General features: G+C 44.8%; 4 protein-coding genes across 4 annotated transcripts; 1 reads left to right on the top strand and 3 right to left on the bottom strand.

The window, feature by feature from the left end:
- Positions 1-546: 546 nt before the first annotated feature.
- On the bottom strand, positions 547-5,561 carry BDV38DRAFT_268682 (UV radiation resistance protein and autophagy-related subunit 14-domain-containing protein; the record flags this gene model as incomplete). The annotated part of the gene is made up of 5 exons (XM_032056818.1): positions 547-1,697; positions 1,754-1,932; positions 3,181-4,120; positions 4,154-4,806; positions 5,557-5,561. 5 exons carry the CDS (start codon positions 5,559-5,561, stop codon positions 547-549), a joined length of 2,928 nt encoding a protein of 975 aa, XP_031917542.1.
- Positions 5,562-6,212: 651 nt separating this feature from the next.
- On the bottom strand, positions 6,213-8,117 carry BDV38DRAFT_268681 (putative LMBR1 domain protein; the record flags this gene model as incomplete). Its single annotated transcript, XM_032056817.1, has 3 exons — positions 6,213-6,406; positions 6,472-7,479; positions 7,568-8,117. 3 exons carry the CDS (start codon positions 8,115-8,117, stop codon positions 6,213-6,215), a joined length of 1,752 nt encoding a protein of 583 aa, XP_031917541.1.
- Positions 8,118-8,120: 3 nt separating this feature from the next.
- On the top strand, positions 8,121-13,440 carry BDV38DRAFT_238064 (cleavage/polyadenylation factor CFT1). Its single transcript, XM_032053651.1, has 10 exons — positions 8,121-8,187; positions 8,264-10,587; positions 10,640-10,953; positions 11,046-11,213; positions 11,282-11,644; positions 11,700-11,898; positions 11,949-12,024; positions 12,095-12,548; positions 12,613-12,760; positions 12,821-13,440. The coding sequence occupies exons 2-10, from the start codon at positions 8,625-8,627 to the stop codon at positions 13,300-13,302; spliced, it is 4,167 nt and encodes a 1,388-aa protein (XP_031917540.1). The 5' UTR covers positions 8,121-8,187; positions 8,264-8,624; the 3' UTR covers positions 13,303-13,440.
- A 696-nt stretch (positions 13,441-14,136) lies between these two features.
- Positions 14,137-16,598, bottom strand: BDV38DRAFT_206669 (NDT80/PhoG-like DNA-binding family protein). Its single transcript, XM_032052534.1, has 2 exons — positions 15,931-16,598; positions 14,137-15,865 (listed from the first exon to the last, which is right to left on the bottom strand). Exons 1-2 carry the CDS (start codon positions 16,074-16,076, stop codon positions 14,236-14,238), a joined length of 1,776 nt encoding a protein of 591 aa, XP_031917539.1. The 5' UTR covers positions 16,077-16,598; the 3' UTR covers positions 14,137-14,235.
- Between the last annotated feature and the right edge of the window lie 4,709 nt (positions 16,599-21,307).

Here is a 21,307-nt window from a genome sequence, read left to right as displayed (position 1 = left end):
GACTCTTGTAAGTTCACAGTTCAGGTAGGTTGTTAAGTAGTTATTTATGGAACACCAAAAATACCTTATGTAAGCTTGAGAAATGGTGGATATTGAGTTATACTGCTCATTTCGAGACTCCTAACGGGCTGGATTGATTACTCCGGAGCATACTACGGTGGATATACTGTGTCTGTAAACCACTAAACTATATATATGATAGCTACAATGGTAGGCTTGACATTGAAACGATGGTAACATTTACTTACCCGTGTCCCCAACTCCGGGGGGATATTTTGTCTCCTGAATATGTTCATTCACTCTCCAAACCACTTTACCATAACGCTCTTCACCTTAATGAAGACAAAGGGCCGAAGACCGAGCGAAATATAGAGATAAAGCATTGAACATGCAATGCATATAATATAAGCAAGTCAAGAGCTACAGCACTTGTAGTCCAACACAAGAAGGTTGCAAAGGATATCATATAGAGCATTAGGTATACATACAAGCTTTCAAATTTACGCAAACACAGCATGATGAAAGCAGACTGGGATTATGCATTTCCTAGGCAAATGCACCAACTAACGCCATTAACAAAGCTCCACAGGCAACTGCTATACATGCTTCAACACGCTTTCGCCCTTGTAAGGTTGCGTAACTTGACTCACTCAAAAAGTCTTCGGCCAAAAGCTCAACCAGCCCAGCGAACAGCAGAAGACCACTGCTTATCGCATTCGTAATACCAACCATGAGCAGACCTGTAGTGCTCGTTGGATCATATAGGTTATGTAAAATAAGACCGATGGCTTGGCCAATGGGAGTTGTCGTCCCATATGCAAGTGACATGAGCCATGGCTTCATGGAAGATGGGGCAAAAAGGTCGGGAATAAGTGATGCAATACGTGAGCCAAGAGCGAAACCCTCAAAAGTCTGATGAAAACAGATGGCCACAAGTAGTACAACGAATGACGTCCCTGTTGCAACACTAAGTGCCATGCCAATAAAAATACTATGAAAGAGAATTCCGGCTTCGAGAAGAAGACACTGAAGCAACTGACGTTGCGGATTCTGTATAGACAACATAGTGTCCGGCTGTCCACGCGTTATAGCCGGCGAAGGCCGACCCAATTCGGACTGCGAGTAAGGGCTTCGATGAGCAATCATATGCGAGTCATCATAAGAGTCTGGTCCCTCAAGATCAACCTCCACGTCCTCTTTGCGCGCAATCAAACTTGCGGATTGTGATTGACTGCCGTCGTCCGTCGAGTCACTCAGCAAGTGGCCTGAGGATTGCGGCAGGCTACTTGTACAGTTGCCGTCCGGCATGCCCTCAAGGTGAATATTCTCTGTTGACTCTTGTAGGTATTCAGGCTCCTCATTCTGATAGTTGCTTGCAGTGTCCCCACCGACATTACTAATCAAATGATCGTACTCACTCCCATGAACATGGCCTGCTCCTTTCATGGCAAAAAACATCTCTACCACCACCACAACAAAGACGGAAACCATGGCGACAAAACCAGCCATGGCACGGTAGGATTCACTCCAGAATCGAGGAAGACATGGATCTGTCAGGGACACAAACGCCGTAGGGAGTAAATGGACGAAGGCCGTAGCTATCAATACGCCTGTCCCAAAATGCCTGGAAAGGAAAAGAAAGCGCCGTGGTATTGGCAGACGTGGGAACCGACGGGCAAGTACGGGAAATGAACAAGCTTCGTGGCGTGAGTTAGAGAGCATTCAGTCGCAGTGGAGTTGATGATGAGCATACCGAAGGTACTCAGTACTAGAATGAGGAAAAGTGCCATTACATGCACTGGAGTGTTGTAAACCCCTCGATCCTTCGAGCCACACAATGGCTTATCATTGTCAGAGTCTCTGATCCCACTTCTTCGGTGTAGTTCCGCCCGCAGAACTGCCTCAGGTATATATGCACTCAATTCAAGAGCGCTGTCGAGGTCTATAAGAGTTCCGGATCAGTGAAGGTGGTTCTTCAAGTGAGGCTTCCAATCACGAAGGTAGTAAGCGCATTTCGAATGGTTGTTGATCGTGATTCTCTGAAACTCACTATATTTTTCGAAGTCATTCCGCTGCCACCTTGTGAGCCCGTTCATTTTCGTGTAGACCTTGTGTAATCTTGGATTGTAATCAGATCCATGACCTAGGACAAGCTTTGGAATTTCCGGCTAAAGCCCGATTTTTGGAGGGTTGCCGCTCTCCGACTAACCATACAGTTTAGGATATTGGAACTGGATATTAAGTAATAATAAGGAATATTCTATGTCTCACAATAAGTTTGTAGTATGTAGAGGTTTGTGCCGTTGACGGGGCTCCCACGCTGGGGAGAAGGACATTTGTAACTCGGAAAGGCTGTGAAGATAAAAATGAACACGCGTTAGATTAGTTTCACATTATCTTATCGATCAATTTTCTATTGCTTAGTAACACTGGAGCACATTGTCACTAACTAGTTACCGTGTCTACAAGGTCATCGCACCTCCCCTGCGAGGTGAGATGACCTATATCCCCCAAGCACGTGACTGCCAAGACAATTAATAAGCCCCAAGTGTCAGATCAGATTGTAAAGAAATTGTAATACAATTTCTTTATTTTATTATTTACTACTATAATTCTAAGTACTTTCTAAGTACTTAGAAAGTATTTTAATATTTTTTAAAATATTTTATAAATATCAAAATCTTTCTTACTTATATAGATTTAAATAAATTAAAATATAAGATTAATAATTATTAATTATATAAAAAATAGAAATAAATATACTAAAAATTTTAAATATATAAATACTTATTAAGTACTTAGAAGGTACTTAAAATTAAAGTAGTAAATAATACTATAAAGAAATTATATTTTTGTGGTAATAGATTATACAGCTGGAAACTTTTGTATTTTGTTACTGACAATCACGGGACTAAAATCTGATTATTAAGCGCTTCAAGGGTGGCGCCACCTAGAAGTAGGGTCTAGCTGACCTGCAACCACCTAGTGACCATTCAATCCAAGTTGTTCCGATGTAACTTACTCCCCTATAGTACCTAAAATACACTGTGTTTATAGTACATCTAAACGGGGAATATTGAAGCAAAAAAATAAATAATATGTGTGATTGCATTGCTGGAAAGCGATACCTTACTCCGAAGTATGCTAGGTATGAAGATATATTGTATGTGGCATTACTACCTGTTTCTAAGCTTAGTCCAACCACTTGTCCCTTTAAGCCGATTAGACTTTATAGGCTCATTTGGAGAAGCTGGCCCAGCACGATTGTTTTCCGATGGATCCATGTTTGGTATATCTGATTCACCCTTCTCGCCTTCCCGATTGACTGAGGATTCATGAACAGATTGTAGTGGCGCCTCAGGTATATTATCCCATTCCTTCTTCTCCAGAACTTCCCATTCCGCACTGGCCATTTCACCTAATAAGCTTGACTTTAATTTGTCTGCAACTTTCGTTGGAGTTGGAAGCCGCCATGTACGCGTGAACTCCGTACCCTCCGAAGCAGCGAGGAAAGAATGCACAGTACCATGGGAGTAATGACCTAGTATCGGGAATGACTTTGTCCGCTGGATGATTGTTTTGGGAGGGTCTTTTGTGATCTTCACCTTGGATTGTACGTCTCGACCGGCGAACGCTCTAACGAGCGTTGATGTTTGTGCGGGAGGTGCAACAAGGAGCTGCCACATATGTTTTCCAATACTACAGATCTCCTCCCAAGAATCTGACGTTATGTGGAGCCCCTGAGTCCGACAAAGCCAGGAAATATTCCAAGCCAGCAGCGTCGCCCCCTCTATAAAGAGAGCGTACGTACCAGGATCCTCCTTGGCTAGTTTTGGGAGACTTCTGTCAATGGAGAGTGGTCGGGGTCGGGGTAAGCAAGACCGCGGGTCCGCTGTTCGTGATGATGTTGAATTAGAAGGCGAGGGCTGCAACGTACTTGCTACGGGCAACATTTCACGCAAGAGATAAGACCCAGAGGGTGCGTATATGGTAGGCGCAGGATAATTCCGGTGAGGAAGTGTGATCTGTGCAGGAAGCCTTAGGGACAAGTAATGTGAAACAAGTACTAGGAGTTGAGCAATGTAGGAGAATGACGTTGAGATTTGCGACGGTGTAGCACCTGTTTTCCATTAATATTTGCTTAGTAACTAACGAAGTAGAGGTCGTAACTTTCCATTCATGTCCCTAAGATCTATGATAGGTATTCCACCAACTGTATATGTCTCTTTAACTTTACCATCTTTCTTTTTGACTTTCTGCCGTAGGTTATAAAGGTAGGCAGCTTCACGACATAAAAATATCCGAGCTTCTGCCGTTTTACTGTGCAGTGAGTGCCACAGGTGGTCCGTTCTTTTGGCACTGTTATGAATGCCAGATAAAATGGCTGTTTCACGTTCTGCAAGTTGATACTTCGCAGATCCAGCATCCGAGCGACGTTGCGCTAGCGCAAGCTTGTGTTCGGAAATGTTGCGTTTTTTGTTCTTGATCTCTAGCCGTAAGCTCTCTGTCCGACTTTCAAGTAGCTTTATCCTCAAAGAGGATTTGGCTTTCTCATTGGCGATGGTTTGGATAGGCCAAGCGATGTGGTCATCATCCTCGAGACCGAGATATCTAGAGCCAGGCCGTTCCGAAAATTCTTCAAGAATACCTGTAGAGGACACTGCGTTATTAATCTGTTGTCCTAGGGACTCATTTTCTAGAAGAATCCTGGCATTTTCGATTCGGAGCTGATAGAGCTGATTGCGGGCACAAGAAGGGCAAAGATATTTAAGTCGTGATGTTGGAGCACGAGAGCATACGTGACAACTCATCCCAAGAGTACGAGTTTTGATCTGATATTATGTATGACGTTGGAAGTATGGAACTGCAAGGCGTTGGAGATTATCGGTGAGGCGGCCAGATGCGGCAGATTTACTCCGTATTGTGAGAGTGACACGATATCATTTCCCGCTTTGGTAATATTATCTAGTGGCCGGGCCCGCCTCGGACCACTCTTTGTCTTGATTGAATCCAACCTTTCAGCGAAGGAAAACAAAACGCTGCTGGTAGCGGTGATAAACATAAAGAAAAAACCACATATGTTATTATCGTATTACAGTTGTGTCTGTGTTATCGGCGATTTGTATCTAGGTACGTACTGGAGTACTTACCGTAATCGTGAATGTTGAGGCCGTTCTTTAATTGGTTACGACTGTCCACTCCCGCGCATTCGTCCACTTTCCGACTAACTTTGAAGTACTTGTTAATACCCGTTAGACTAGTAATACCCTTGAGCTCTTCCATGAGCTTATGTATTCTCTTTTGGAGATTTCTTTTAGGAAAGAGGCTAAATTCTTCAGCTATTGCACTCACTTCTGGTGTGGTAAATCAGCTCATATGTGAGCCCTTCCACTGAAAATGGAACCGGCGGATAAGAACGATTCTACTCAGTACTCACCACAATTGCTTCAACAAAAGCGGAGCATCAGTGTGTATGAAGTCCCGAGGAATTTGATCCCGTCACCCGAAAGCCTTAACAATTACGACTGGGAGCGTCTCCAGGAATATTACGCCAACGCCATGGAGAAACATGGAACAGCTGAAGAAGACTTGCGAGCTCAAATCTCAAAGCTGCTAGAGGTTTCTCTATCGTATCCCCTCCGTAAAGGCAACCTCTAATATTTTTGTCATTGTCATAGATTTTCATGGCGTGGTCTCAAACCACTGTTGTTCGTGATGAAGCTAGAGCGCTAAAGAGGTTCGATCGAAAGTACGAGGCTGTAGTGCGATGTGAGGCTTATTAATTTTGATAGATTCAAAACGCAAATGCAACACGTACAGAATTCGGAGGAGGACTTGGAGAAGAAACGGAAACACTGTACGTTATTAATACACTCCTACGAAGCGATGATGCGATTTTCTCTAACTCTCCAGGTAGATGTCGATGTTGTAAAGGCATTCGAAAGCGCTCTTGCGCTCCTGAACGACCGCGTAAGATCCTGACGGCAGTGGTTATCTATGATAACTTTATCTCCAGTTTTCTTTTTCTGTATTATAGAATTTGCAATAGGTGCCACCTAACTCAATTACTTATCAGGGAGTGATCCCTCTTATTGTCACCAGACATATACAAACATGCCCACATTCCGCTGGTAGCTCACCCTCCCTTCTGCTCGCAGTGGGAGAAAAAAAGGAGACAAGGATGCGAGGAAGTGATAATATCCCTATACAACCTAAGCCACGGCTCGGCCAGCCTCATTCTGCCTTCTCAGCCCACTAGTGATGTCCTCCCAGGTAGCGTCAATCCGTCCTCTAGTGCTTGCTAGTAAGCTTTCTTCTTCGGCCTCTTCAGAATCCTCATCGAGCTGTCGCTCGTCGAATTTCGGAGAGCGCAAGAGAGCGGTGACCATTACAAGTAGATAGATACCTTGATCGCATGTCTAATTAGAACCTCCAGTTTAAATTGTTATCAGAAAAGTAAAGAGTCCTTACCTAGGAAAGCGAATTGGGCCCAAAAGAAGATGGCACCAAATAAGGGGAAATTCATCGTCACCCGGTTAAGAAATGTGCTGACAACGCTTGGAGTGCAGACTTGCTTCGCAGCCAAACTATCCGCCACCTCAGAGCACGGCTTGATAAGATCTTTATCACCTGAACAATCCGGCTGTTTTCCAGAAAAGCTGAGCGCTCGGTCACAGAAAGTCTGCGGCCCATAAGTTGCGTATTGAGGGGCAAGTATCATCGATGTTGAATAGTTCAAAGCTAGTATGATCAACATCAACATAGCTGTTGCTAACAGAAGAGCTTGGGGCGATGTGTGGCCTTTTCGGATTTGGAAGATTCTGATCCAGAGAAACCGAATGCCAATTGCAGAAACACCGACGATGGAGCTGCTGAAAAGGAATAAGACAAGCACTGTGAAAATGAAGTAGTCCACTGGGAATATTTTGGCGGATTGGACAAAGACCCAGTTGATGGGGTTGAAAACATTGATATGTCCAAGAATGTATCCGCATCGTTGTTTGCAGAATGAGTTCTTGGCCTTATCGATCGCCGTCAAAAGCATAGATATCCATATAGTAAAGGCAATAAGTAAAAGAATAACGCCGGATAGCAGCCGAAGAGGACGAAATATAGCTTCAATTTTTAGCCACAATTGCATTAACCGGTTTTGATCTTTGTTCTGAGCTTCATCCGATAAGCGTTGTCGGCGAATAAGCGTTCGTTCTTCCCTAACCAGAGTATCCAGCTCTCTACGGTCTTTTGAAGACAACAGCCCCGGATTCCCTCTGCAGAGACCTTCTAACTGGCGCTGTCGTTCCCGATTAGAACTAAGCTGCACAGCTGTAGTCGCTTCCAATGTCGGGCCTATAACTGACGGACCTTCCTTGATTAGGGCAATCGGAAATAGAGCTAGACCCGTGGAAGTATATAAAACATATAAGCACAGGCCTATGGTTATGAGCAAACCGAGAGCAAATGTAAGGGCACGTTCGCCACCTGCGGTAGTAACCTATTAGCAACAGCACTCGATGGTATACGATATACCGGCTGAAGGAACAATGATTCGAAGGAGCTCCAAGCTTACGGCTTTCAGTCAGTAGGTTTTTGAAATAATCCAGACCGCCACCATTCCCATCTTTCGCAACAGGCACGAAGAAACCAACGAGAAACAGCACAACCACTATCGCAAGGAAAGAGACTGTGTATCTAAAAGCAGCCCAAAACCGCTGCCCCAGTGGCTGTTGTTCTCTTTCAGATGCCACCTCGTCGTACTCTTCGTACCAAAAATAAATGAAAGGGATCACGATGAGGCAGAGGAGGGCGTCCAAAGAGTATAGGAAGTAATACGCGACTTTCAAGCACAATAATATCCTATCTATTTCACTCTGGGTAGCCCAGTCTTGTCGCCGACCTAGAGCCGGATCAATCGTAGATGAGACCAGAGCAACGTCGACTGGTACCAAGAGAACAGTCGCAAGAAGGGTGGCGACAGCAACGATACAAGTCAGTATCACCGATGGACAGCGATCCCGAGGGGTATGGTAAACATAAATAAATACAGTGGCCACTGCAACCAAGATGGCTACCACAATTGCATATACAGCCCAGATAAGGGACGTTTGCAGGAGCGCCATGTTGGATTTTGTATCTCACATGAGAGAGGACTCCGTTCGAGGGTTGAGGCTAAGAAGCGATTACAGGAAACTGTCAAGGATCCATGAGTACCTAACGAGCAATATGCAAAACACACAAGGAATACCAGGCATTTGCCATAACATACCAAATACCGAGATGATCATATGAAGAGGACATCATTGACGGTTATCGCGCAGTTCCAAACGCGTCTTACGTCATCGTATCGTGGAGCTTGTGTTGATCACGTGCTACACCCGTAGCTCCCAGGTCGACGGGGTGATGTCCCTTATGTAAATGGATAGCACCAAGCAGCTTCGTTGTTCAGAGATTCCTAGAATAAAGTCATTTGCAGTACATAACTTAGTTACTTCCAGCCTTGCTATTCTGCTTTCCCATTATTTATGCAATGGTTTTTTTTGCATAAAGGCAGTTGAAGAGACAGATACATAAGCGGGAAGGAGCAAGAGGGAAGTTCGAACATCTTCTCGGTTAATCTTGTTAACCAAATGCAGTGTTATACTGAGCTCTTGCCTCCCACTGGGGTCACTCATTCGTTGGCACTTCCTTTTATATCTGAATCAGCGAACAACTTGGTGGTTGCTAGAACCTCTCGTCTCCAGATATTTTCATTGCTTAATATTTGCCCTCGACCTGGAAGCACCGAAGAACAGGGTGTCCCAAAGCTGATATTGGAGAGGGAATATGCTCTTCCAGGAACGGTAACAGATCTATGTCGAGTCAAACTCTTGAATACCAAGAGTGGCGGCGAAGCCATTTTGCTTGCCTTCCGAAACGCGAAACTTTCTTTGATCGAGTGGGACCCAGGGCGGTATGGCATCTGCACTATCTCCATTCACTATTATGAGCGGGATGATTCGACTAGTAGTCCGTGGGTACCTGATTTGAGCAGCTGTGGCAGCATCCTTAGTGTGGATCCAAGCAGTAGATGTGCGGTTTTCAACTTCGGGATCCGGAATCTCGCCATCCTTCCTTTCTACCAGCCGGGCGATGACCTGGTGATGGATGATTATGGCGAACTTAACGAGGAGAGACTTGGCAGCCATGGATTAGAAAGTGGCACCGATTGTGAAATGACCAAAGAAAGCAATGCGCATGGGACGCACACTTCTTCCTTTGTGCTCCCTTTGGCAGCGTTGGATCCATCAATACTGCACCCCATAAGTCTCGCTTTTCTATATGAATACAGGGAGCCGACATTTGGAATTTTATACTCGCAGGTTGCTACATCTAATGCGCTTCTTCATGAAAGAAAAGATGTTGTTTTCTATACCGTTTTTACACTGGACTTAGAGCAGCGAGCATCAACGACTTTACTTTCCGTGTCTAGATTGCCTAGTGACTTGTTTAAAGTGGTAGCCCTCCCTCCTCCTGTTGGAGGCGCCCTGCTCATTGGGTCTAACGAGCTTGTTCACGTTGACCAGGCAGGGAAAACCAATGCAGTGGGTGTTAATGAGTTCTCTAGGCAGGTTTCGTCTTTTTCAATGACGGATCAATCGGACCTAGCACTTCGCCTCGAAGGCTGCATCGTCGAGCGTCTTTCTGAAACCAGTGGAGACTTACTTTTGGTACCCATCACCGGAGACATAGTCCTAGTTAAATTCAGGCTAGACGGCAGGTCGGTGTCGGGTATCTCAGTTCACCCCGTACCTTCCCATGCCGGCGGAGACATCGTGAAATCAGCTGCTTCTTCATCGGCTTTTCTTGGCGATAAGATGGTTTTCTTGGGAAGTGAAGACGCCGATTCAATACTTCTGGGCTGGTCAATTCCATACTCAGGCACTAAGAAGCCCCGATCTCAGGCAAGGCGCATAGAAGAGGATTCTGGAGAATTTTCTGATGAAGAACAGAGTGAAGATGATGTTTATGAAGATGATCTCTATGCTACGGTGCCAGAAGTTGTGGTAGACGGTCGTCGCCCCTCTGCAGAGTCGTCCGGGTCTAGTTTGTACAATTTTCGGGAATACGACAGACTTTTGAATATTGGACCTCTGAAAGATATTGCTTTCGGAAAGTCTTTCTCAAGCCTTGGCGGGGAAGAAAATGCCGGCAATGACTCGGACCTGGAATTGGTAGCTTCCCAAGGGTGGGATAGAAGTGGTGGCCTGGCTGTTATGAAGCGCGGACTTGAGCTTCAAGTGCTCAAATCTATGAGAATAGACTCGGCCAGTTGTGTCTGGGCAGCATCTGTAGCTCATATGGAAGAAGCCGTATCCAAGACCACCGCGCAGGTTGGAAAACGAGAATGTCATCAATATGTTGTTGTGTCAAAAGCAACGAGTGCCGACAGGGAACAATCTGAAGTTTTCCGGGTGGAAGGACAGGAACTGAGACCATTCCGAGCCCCCGAATTCAACCCAAATGAGGATGTAACCATTGATATTGGGACGTTAACAAGCAAAAACAGAGTGGTTCAGATATTGAGAAGTGAAGTTCGAAGCTATGATGGAGGTGAGTTTACTCTCCTGATGGTGCCTATGACGAAGGTAATCTAATGGAATAGACCTGGGCTTGGCTCAGATCTATCCTGTCTGGGACGAAGATACTAGCGAAGAACGTATGGCCATTAGTTCTAGCCTTGTGGATCCGTACGTAGCGATACTTCGCGATGACTCAACGTTATTGCTTCTCCATGCAGATGATAGCGGAGATCTCGATGAAGTCGAATTAAATGAGCAGATGGCTACTTCAAAATGGACCTCGTGCTGCTTGTACTTCGACAAAACTGGGATTTTCTCCTCTCTCAGTGCAACCTCAGACAAGTTGGCTCCAAAAAGCATGACCCTTTTCCTAATGACCCAGGATTGTCGTTTATTTGTGAGTTACGCAATGGCTTCGAGCAAATGAAGTTGTACTGTTTGGCTTCTAGTGTAAAACTTGGGCACGTCTAATACTTACAACACCTTTAGATATATCGACTTCCTGATCAGAAACTATTAACGACAATCGAAGGTGTTGATTGTTTGCCGCCAGTCTTGTCAACTGAATCTCCGAAGCGGTCAACTACGCGCGAGGCCTTGGCCGAAGTTATGGTTGCTGACCTTGGAGACACCTGGAGCAGCTTTCCTTACTTGATTGTATGAACTTGACGTATCCCTTGCTGAGGCTTCTTCTCTGAGTTTCGTGGTTAACGCGATCGATATAGATACGCAGCAGACATGATGACCTTGCCGTATACAGACCGTTTATATCCACTACAAAGTCTGTAAGGGAACCCCACGCTGACTTAAATTTCCTAAAAGAGACAAATTCGGTTTTGCCAAGGATAGCCTCCGGTGTGAATGATCAGTCATCAACTGAGGAGGGAATAAGAAGCCTACCACTGCGCATTGTATCCAATGTTTCAGGAATCAGCGCAATATTCAGACCAGGTGTTTCACCAGGTTTTATAGTCAGAACTTCGACAAGCTCTCCACATTTTCTGTGCCTTAAAGGAGGATATACGCAGGGTCTTAGCAAGTTTGAAACTTCCGAATGTGGTGAAGGCTTGATTCTTCTGGATTCAAAGGTGCTTTGCTTCATACCTCTCTGTTAAACATACTGTATACTGAGTTTCCATACAGGGCGTCGTTCATGTTTGTCGAGTGCCTCTTGATGTCCAGTTGGACTATTCGTGGACAATACAGCAGATACCTATTGGAGAGCAAGTTGATCGCCTAGCATACTCTTCATCATCTGGAATGTACGTCCTGGGAACTTCTCATAGGACAGAATTCAAGTTACCTGAAGATGATGAGTTACATCCTGAGTGGCGTAATGAAAGTATGTCTAACACCTGTTGACATATGTCCAGTATGCTGACAATATCACAGTGACCTCGTTCTTCCCTGAAGTGCAGCGAAGCTCTTTAAAAGTCGTGAGCCCGAAAACGTGGACCGTTGTTGATAGGTATGAAGCTATTGCGAAAAGTGCAATAAGAGTTACGATTGCTAACATCATGTTTTCCTTTACCCGGAAGTTATCTATTGAGCCCTGCCGAGTATGTGATGGCGATAAAAAACATGAGTCTTGAGATCTCTGAGAATACACATGAGCGTAAGGATATGATCGTTGTGGGGACAGCATTTGCAAGAGGTGAAGACATTGCGTCGCGTGGCTGTGTGTACGTCTTTGAGGTTATTAAGGTCGTCCCTGATCCTGAGAGGCCAGAGACGGACCGTAAATTGAGACTCGTAGGCAAAGAGCCGGTAAAAGGAGCAGTAACCGCCTTGTCCGAGATCGGAGGCCAGGGCTTTCTGATAGTCGCACAGGGACAGAAATGCATTGTCAGAGGCCTCAAAGAAGATGGTAGCCTTCTGCCTGTTGCTTTCATGGACGTACAGTGCCATGTTAGCGTGGTGAAAGAGCTTAAGGGCACAGGAATGTGCATCATCGCTGATGCTGTGAAGGGGCTCTGGTTTGCGGGCTATTCGGTAAGTTCTTGGTTCTCAAAGGACGTGAGCCAAGGCAATAGATCTGACAATATTGCGCTTCCAGGAAGAGCCTTATAAAATGAGCCTTTTCGCAAAGGATCTGGAATATCTCGAGGTTCTGGCAGCAGATTTCCTTCCTGATGGCAACAAGTTGTTCATTCTCGTTGCTGACAGTGACTGCAACCTCCATGTGCTCCAATATGACCCTGAAGGTGTGTCAGATTGTCTTTTCTCAAAATATTTCAACAAGCAGTCCACTGATAAAGGAATAGATCCAAAATCGTCCAACGGCGACAGACTACTGAGTCGCAGCAAATTCCATACAGGCAACTTCATCTCGACGTTGACGCTCTTGCCACGTACTTCAGTCTCCTCTGAACAAATGATCTCCGATGCTGATGCAATGGACGTTGACATTAAAATACCACGCCACCAGATGCTCATTACGTCCCAAAACGGATCCGTTGGTCTCGTCACATGTGTTTCCGAAGAGTCCTACCGTCGATTGTCCGCTTTGCAGTCTCAGCTGACTAATACCATTGAGCATCCATGTGGTCTTAACCCTCGAGCTTTTCGGGCAGTGGAAAGCGATGGCACTGCAGGTAGGGGAATGCTCGATGGAAAGCTTCTCTTCCAATGGCTAGACATGAGCAAGCAACGCAAGGTGGAAATAGCCAGTCGTGTTGGAGCGAATGAATGGGAGATCAAAGCAGATTTTGAGACTATTAGCGGTGAAGGGCTTGGATACCTGTAATGGTAGGCAGCCTGAGTCAATAAGGGCTCCGGAACATATACCATAGAACATCGATATGGAAGACAGCAAGTTTTTGGGCATGAACTATGATATATTCGTAATCGCTGTATGTTTATATATACCTTTTCGAGATGTTCGAGAGTTGGCTAGTCGCAAGATGAGGCTTAATACTTTTCCCAGTTATGATTTCGAAGACTAAATACGGGACTTCAAGATCAAGTAGTAGTACCCTATTGTCTTCACATTTTAATGCTACGTAAAACTTGATGTCGCTCCACGATTATTGTCGACCAGAGAGATACCAATCAACCAGCAGGCAGGATAACACAAGGCATCCGTATGAACGGGCAAAATTGAACTCTGGCTGAGCGGATGGTAACGGAATCTATTGGTATACACGTGCAAACATAAAAGTGAAAAAATAAATAAATAAATAAATAAAAATAAATTAAATAAGAAACAAAAGAAAAAAAGGAAAAAAGAGAGGTTCAGACGGCCAGCCGATTGTCAAGTTTCCCTTGTGGCTCTTTAGCCCAAGGTACCCTGATCCTTCCACATAACATCATGACGCCAGTATATATGTATTACACCAAAGAAAAGATAAAGAATAAAGAATAGAACAAAAAGTTATTGGGAGCCAGACATCAGTAAAGATGAAGAGAAGAGGCCCGGATATCTTAGACTCCGTCACGCCACAACAAACCCCATAACTCGTGGTCATTACATATCTGTACATCTCGAAGAAACAAAAGAAAAGAAAACGGCGGTAGCCTTTGAAAGGGATTCCGTCCAAGTGGAGTGTTTAAGACCAAAATATTGAAGCCAGCTAAGGTCGAGCGCCTTCAAATTTGGCAGGTTTCCAGTATTCGGCAGCTCTTAAAAGAAGTTGGGCTCTCGCCTAGCTACAAGATCATGCACAGCCAAACCATAATGCTAGAAAACATCTTCTGCAGCGAAGTATCGCTTACTTCTACCTCGTGTAGCAACGAACTTCATCTCAGGCATATTGGTATGGTGTACCACATGTGGTCGATATACTGCATCCACGGGTGCTTGCCAGTCATCCAAGCCCAATGGAAAATATTCATATAATAAATCGGCACTCTCGTTGGGAAAAGGCAGAGTCGACGCGAAAGGTTGCTGCATATTAGTCGTGTTCAGCAAGGGCAACGATGATGATGTGCTCCTGGTCGGTGGTTGTGGAATTCCATGCGAAAGTTTTCGCATTTTCGCCGGTGGTGCCGAGCCCTCCGTATTTATAATCTTCTGCGGAATCTCACTGGCGTACGAGGACGTCGGTCGGGCAGAGTCATTCAAACGAGAAGAATCACCACCACCGTCATCATCAAGGAGTGACAAATTTATCGGGGCTGCTATAGCACTAGCACGTCGTTGCTGAGTTTCTGCTGTCCGGGAGTATTCTGGACTGGATTGTGAATAGATAGATGAGCGAGGTAGAGCTGTAGATGGAAGCGCACCTCCTGTAGATTGGGGAATCTGTGTCCAGTCAGGGGAAGCCCGTTGGGCAGTAACGCCGACCTGAGAAGCCGAGGCCTCCGGTGAGCTGCTCTTCCCTGTAGTCTTAGCCTTGGATGAAGGCTGACCAGAGCGTGGAGCAATTTCACTGGTTGGCGTACGGTTGATACTGGCTGAGTGGGAAGCTTGCGCGTTCTTTCTTGACGCCGCAGCACTACCGCTCAAGGGCAAGTCCTTGCGAGATTGAAAGTTGCGTGGACTGCGGCCCCGGACAATTACGGGTCCCGAGTGTACCTCGCAGATGGGGATTTTTGTGCCCGTAGACAAAGTTGCGACGACCTTCAGCCGAACAACGAAGTGTTGCTGGAGCTCCTTTCTGCGCCCATTGTTGGCAGTTGCTACACGAAACTGGAGTCGCTTCCATGCTATCGGGAAGGTGGCATAGTCTGTATCTAGGTCCTGACCGGCCATGATGTCTAAGGGAATCGCGGGAGGTTCTTTTTCAACCTTGGGGTTATTTGGGTTGTTCGTCGTGGTAGGGTGGCTGCTGTCTTCGGTTGAAGGATTCGCATTCGCAGCGGGGGTTTTCCAGGGTACAGAGATGATTTTGACAGAATTGCCTTCCACAGACTCGGTTGCTGAAACAGTGAGTTCCTGTGCAAGAATTGGTATACGGTCGCCTTGCTCTGTCATAATATAGCGCAAGCTCCGGGGGAGGGTAACTGAGCCCGTGATCTGAAACAAGTTACGACGGTAACACGTTAGCTCCGCACCTTGCTGGGGCGGAGCATTCTCTGCGGGGGATGTGGTCCAAGGCGACTCCGCAAGGAAAAACATGCCATGCAACTGGGCTGAGAGTGACAATGAAGTCCGCCGTAGCGAGTAATCAAGCAGGGTAAAATTATATACCGGTATCGAAAAGCTCAGTAGTTTATTGTTATGGTCGATGGACGAGTCAGCGTGTTGTTGTTCTGCAGGCGTGGGATCAAAAGGCGCCACCATGTCAGTGAAAGGGTCATCATATCCCGGAGGGAATCGTTTTAGCGGCGCAGATAGACCTGTCTGGGGGAAGGATATATCATCTCCACTGATTCGAAGGTAATGTTAGGGCTCTGCCCACAGTAGCGATCATCCGTAAGACGACGAGCTCACCTGACAAATGTCTCCGAGTCAAAGTTGGAGCGCTGATCAGGAAGATCCATACCAGGCATAGAGTTGAGGTAGTCGGCGCCCTGGATATTGCTGAGCGATAGTGGGCTGGCCAAGTAGGGCATAGCCATAGTATCGAAGCCCTCCATGGCAAGGGTAAAACTCAATTAAGCCTTGCAAGGTCAGCAAGACGAGATAAACGATCAATTGTCTCCCTCAGAAATAACAGGGAAGCGAATCAAAAAAGCAAAGGGAACGTAGAGGGAGATAAGTAGTTGGAACAATCAACTCCGGGGGAGGAAGAGCGTAATCGCGATAACTGCGGAGAACGCGTTAGGAGCTAAGGAGGTCTCATAAAGGGCTCAAAGTCCATGAGATGAAGTACACGATAGTAAGAATACAAATAAGTAGTAGTGATAATAGTAGTAATAAGCAACAAAGAATGAGAGGAAATAAAAGGTAATTGAGAGGAGGGGTAGAAGGTAGATCGAGGGAAAGCAATCACTTGTAGTAAGTAGTGATAGGTGCTATGAAGGAGTCGTGAGTGGATCAGATTGCCCCGAGGTGAGTACGGAGTAGTCGGTGGAGCTCGCCGTGATGTCTCTTTCTCAGGTAAAAAATGAAAAATAAAATAAAAAATAAAATAAAAATAAAAAAAGGAAAAGGAAAAAAAAAAGTTGATCCGGAGTCAATCTAAGTCAATAAAGATAGATAACAAAAGGCTAAAGACGGTCCCGGCGACGGGGCGGCAGCAGTAGCCGATGAAGAGGGGCGGAAGGGAGGGAAAAACCCAAGATGTTCAAGGACTTTGGTTCACTAACGCCCACTTTGTCCTGGTTCAAGGTTGGTGACTTTAGTTTAAACTTGGACAAGTCAACTAAGGTACCAACGAATGAAGGATGAACTGATGGGTTCAGCGAGTGTGGGGCACAAAAGCAGACTAGCAGACCACTAGAATGGTGGAAGAGGAGAAGAGACGAGGTGGAGGGGAGATGATATACCGAGCGGATTCTTGAATATCACTTGTGGAGAGTGGCCAAAGACGAAGTATGGAAAAATGAAAAATAAAAAGAGAAAGAAAAGAAAAAGGAAAAAAGGGAAAAAGGAAAATGAAGAGCAGTAACCCTGACCGGAGACGTACCCAGATTTAAAGATGGAAAGAAACAGAGTAGAAACACCGTTTTCCCTTCATGCTCAAAGCTCTGTATTCAAGAATGGATGAGATCTCCGTGATTTGTTTAGCCCTCGACCTCTTCTCTCTATATTTACCACTTTTATGAAAAGTTCAAAAATTTCTAGAACAGGGGAATCCACCAACAACTTGTAGCGCCCACAAGGAAGAAATATGCTTTAGTCTCTGCGGCTTACCCGTTGTGCTCCAAGTTGGTGGTTTGGTTATCTGGGATTGGTTTGTCTAGTCTGTATTGTACATACGTACATTACCTACCGTACGTTTCTCGACCCATACATATGTCTGAGCTTAGGATTCTTGTCTTACCCTTATTTCTGAATTCCCATTTCTTTTCATAGGTCAACGTTTGCAGCTATTATTGTCTCATTGACCATGAGCCGCAAGAGTTGAACGCCCTGGTTGTTATGGTTCTTGGGACGTTAACCATGGAAGGCGGAAGGACTGGTACTAGTCGAAAGATTACCCCAGTTTGGCAGTTAAGGACCTGCCGGATTAGGAGAGGCTGCTTTTGGAATCATAGTACTAGTCTAATTTAGGAATGACCCCACTGAATTGAACCCGGGGAATATCTGCCTTTTCTTTCCCTTTCCTTCTTATGTTATTTCTTTTTCTCCTTTTTTTCGTTTTCTTTTCTTTTCTTTTTCTTTTTTTTTTTTTTTTTTTTTTTTTTTTTTTTTTTTTTTTTTTTTTTTTTTTTTTTTTTTTTTTTTTCTCATCACTCATGTAAATTAATAGCTTTGAGTTACCTAGGCTAGACTAGGGACGAAATCATCTTTTTAATTTCTCATTAGACGTAAAGTCTCGCGGCTAACCTCGGTTTTCCAACCAGGTTGTTCAAGGTGGTTAATATAAAGAAACATCGTACGTAGTATTTAGTATTTACTGAAAGAAGTTATTTCTAGCCTTCGGCCGGAGGATATAGGCAGAAACAAGGTAATTAATTGGACAATGAAACCGTAAGTTAATACTAATAAGTCCTGTCAGCTTGTCGCTCTGTTCTGATCACCCTTTGAGTGCTCCATAACACGAGCCAATCTGAGGTAGGGTCGCTCACCTGCAAGCTAAACCAAAGGATCTCAAGGCTGACAGTGGAGGTCCAGGCGATTTCGATGAATGCAGGTGTTGCGAGTTGACATAAATGGTAAGGCGTAGTGGATACCTAGAGGCCATGGGTAACCGTGGGCGGTACACTAGTATAGCACGGTACTATGATACAACCTGAGTACTCATCAGTCTGTAATAATAAGACCAATAGAAATGACCATAGTAATAGCAATTTGCAACGCTTAAGTAAATTTGTGATGGCCTTAGCCTAGTTATACTCTCCTTGAGCTGCTTTGGCAACTGACGATCTGCATGTGGGTAAGACACTCTCCAAGGAAAAAAAAAAAAAAAAAAAGGGAATAGTATAATCATAAACCAAAGTTTGGTCTCCGCCTGATCACTAGCCGTTTTCCATGCTGTATTCCATACTTTAGGAGAGATCGATCAATATTGGTCTGTCTTACATGCAGCCGAGACTCTTGACACCTTTTCCTTTTTCTCTTACCTTCTCTCTTCCATTCATGTCCTCGTCTCGGCCTTTTCGCTTGGATCTTTGGTGGGGTAAGGTTAGAGATCCCGGCATGATCGACTCATCGGTAACTCTTACTGCGCCTTGTTATCTCTGTCCGCCGAATAGAATCTTATCATGAAAGTAGTATCGGAATGGTATCAGGGATATTTAGAAAAAGACCATTCGGGGGAGGTGGTACGGCATGAGGCTTTGCGATTGGTCCGCGGTCAAAGCTTACCTTGAACGGTGTTTCATATTCCGTTCCATGCTTAGTTAATATTTATTCAACTTAGAGAGAGAATACGCTTGGTGGCTCGCATTTATTGGATGTGGGAATAGTTGGTGGTAAGATTGAACACAGCAGAGTTTTGACCTAGGGGAACCTGAAAAATTCTTGGCTTACGCAGCAACGAGGAATGACAGCCTGTTAACAGATTTTATCATCCGACAACTCCGTATACCCGCATGTTAAGATCTCTCTGTCAGTGGAATAGCTGGGAAGCGCAGGCTGTGGCCTCACCACACTACTGTAGCTTATACATTAGCTCCAACCCTAGTTGATTGGTGTCTACTGTATAGTTCGGAGCTGGCCATGAGATAAGACTGTACGCACATGTTAGTCCATGTACTCTCTAGCTAGTACTACCCTATCGGGCTATTGAATATCAGGGTCGCTTCCAGGGTCTAACACACGAGACCAAAAACAGTTAGCATCCTCAATTTTAGTATTGACTTTCTCAGCTCTTTCTGACCTACAGCCCTCCACGATGGGGGCCAAATGGATGGGCTGAGGCTGTGATTGGGCAAGACTAAAGATGTATGTCTCAGACCAAGCCGACGAGGCCGGATCAGCCGCGCCCTTAATTCGGCCATGGCCGTCTTAGTGAACTAAGGGACCACTCATGGCTGAAGCTGGTTTGCGAGTGAACGCACTTCGACTCAGTAAGTCGTAGTAGGTACTCCGTCGTAGATAGTTACCACCTTTGCCCCGTTCTCATTCTTGCTTTTTTGCAGTTTTTGTATCGACATGGAAGTACTGTTACAGAATAACGCTATCCACGCCCGTGCTTCCTCATCGTTAGGTCTATTTCTTCTTGGCAAGAAACCTCATGTGCCCAGCTAGCTCTAGTGTGGCCTGAAAACGACAGGGCTTTGTAATTTGTACTTACATGGTTAATTCCCTCCTACATTGTCATATGTTCTGGGTTACCAGAAAGTTTACACATTCTAGCATGTTTCTAGAACCCCTCTTGTCCTACTAAAGGGTGACTTCTCTTCACTAGAACTTTATTCATGTGACCGCCCCTTCTTGCCACAGACTTTCTTGGTGAAACCACCAAGCTGCATGGGTCTCGCAAGTATCTCATGATGCGAAGTGACGGCGAGTTTGTGGCACCAAGTGGCGACCTATTGGTGTTTCCTTTCCCTTCAATTTATTCAGAGTGTATAAAACATTTATACATAAGTGGACATGTTCGACTGAGATGGGTGATAAAATGGACCGAAGTATGATTAGAAGAGCTACCTAGTAGCGTCTGAGGCAAGCTAAACACTCGGCTTATATCACCATCATGCATCCCACGCTAAATCCAGATTTTAGTGGCAAATAGTGATGAACATTGGATCAAGAGGTGTGCAGCTCAGCGACAGATCATTCCTAAAGGATAAAAAAAGTAAAAACTGGCACATACACCAAGACTCTGGGTTGACTACGTGGGGAGCTCTCCAAAGCCTCGTTTGAGATCCTTGACAACCGGTAAATAACGCACCGTTGGGACGGTGGATTTTCTAGATACTTAGTCTCTTATGAAGTACACCGAATGGATACTGGCAGCACCACTACTGTGGGCACTGAGGGGTTATACTTTTTACACAGTTGTATGGGCTTGCATACCCAGCAACTCTGTATTATGCTGTATTGTAAAACTTCTATCTCTACCCCATCTACTAGTAGGAGTTCAGGGTACTTCATATGCGCTCTTTATAGTATTTAGTTTTATGCAAGATGACCCATCCTAGTCAACACGATTACAAGGAACTTGGTATAATGTGCTGTGTCGTCATTTTCGTCGCTCTTTCAACAGAGAAATCTGGTTCCTGAATATCCTGCATTGTGTTTGGGCCATTGACAAAGTCCGAGGCAGGGCCCTCTTTATTACAGCATTGTAGCATTCCTCAATCATTGAAGGGGAAAATGGAAAAATACAATAGAATTAGAATAACGTTCAGGATCCTGTTTTCTCTGTTTGTTTTCTTCATTCTTTTCTCACTTTCTTCGTTCCAAAGAAAAAAGTTTTTTCTTTTCTTTTCTTTTTCTTTCTTTTTTTTTAATTTTTTTTTTAAAAAAAATATATTTAAAAATTAGAATAAAAATAAAAATCTCAAAAGGTGTATATTACAAATAACCATCATTAAATATTCTTCTTTTCTTTTGATTTCTAAGAGAACCAAAGAAGAGGGAAAGGGAATAACACTACGGAGGAGTGGTGGTCCACTTGTCCCGTACTATCGCAAATCCGCAAACGGTCCATGCCTACGGCCATGAGCTGCCGACACTGGACAGTGACCTGACTCCGCATCACTTAAATTAAACTAACCCACTGTAGAGTTAGTGGCTCGGTAGAAAGTATGTC

This window comes from Aspergillus pseudotamarii (genome assembly GCF_009193445.1).
Source record: "Aspergillus pseudotamarii strain CBS 117625 unplaced genomic scaffold BDV38scaffold_8, whole genome shotgun sequence".
NCBI lineage: Eukaryota > Fungi > Ascomycota > Eurotiomycetes > Eurotiales > Aspergillaceae > Aspergillus > Aspergillus pseudotamarii.
The sequence above is the reverse complement of the archived record's forward strand: the minus strand, read 5'-3'. Positions and strand labels throughout refer to the sequence as shown.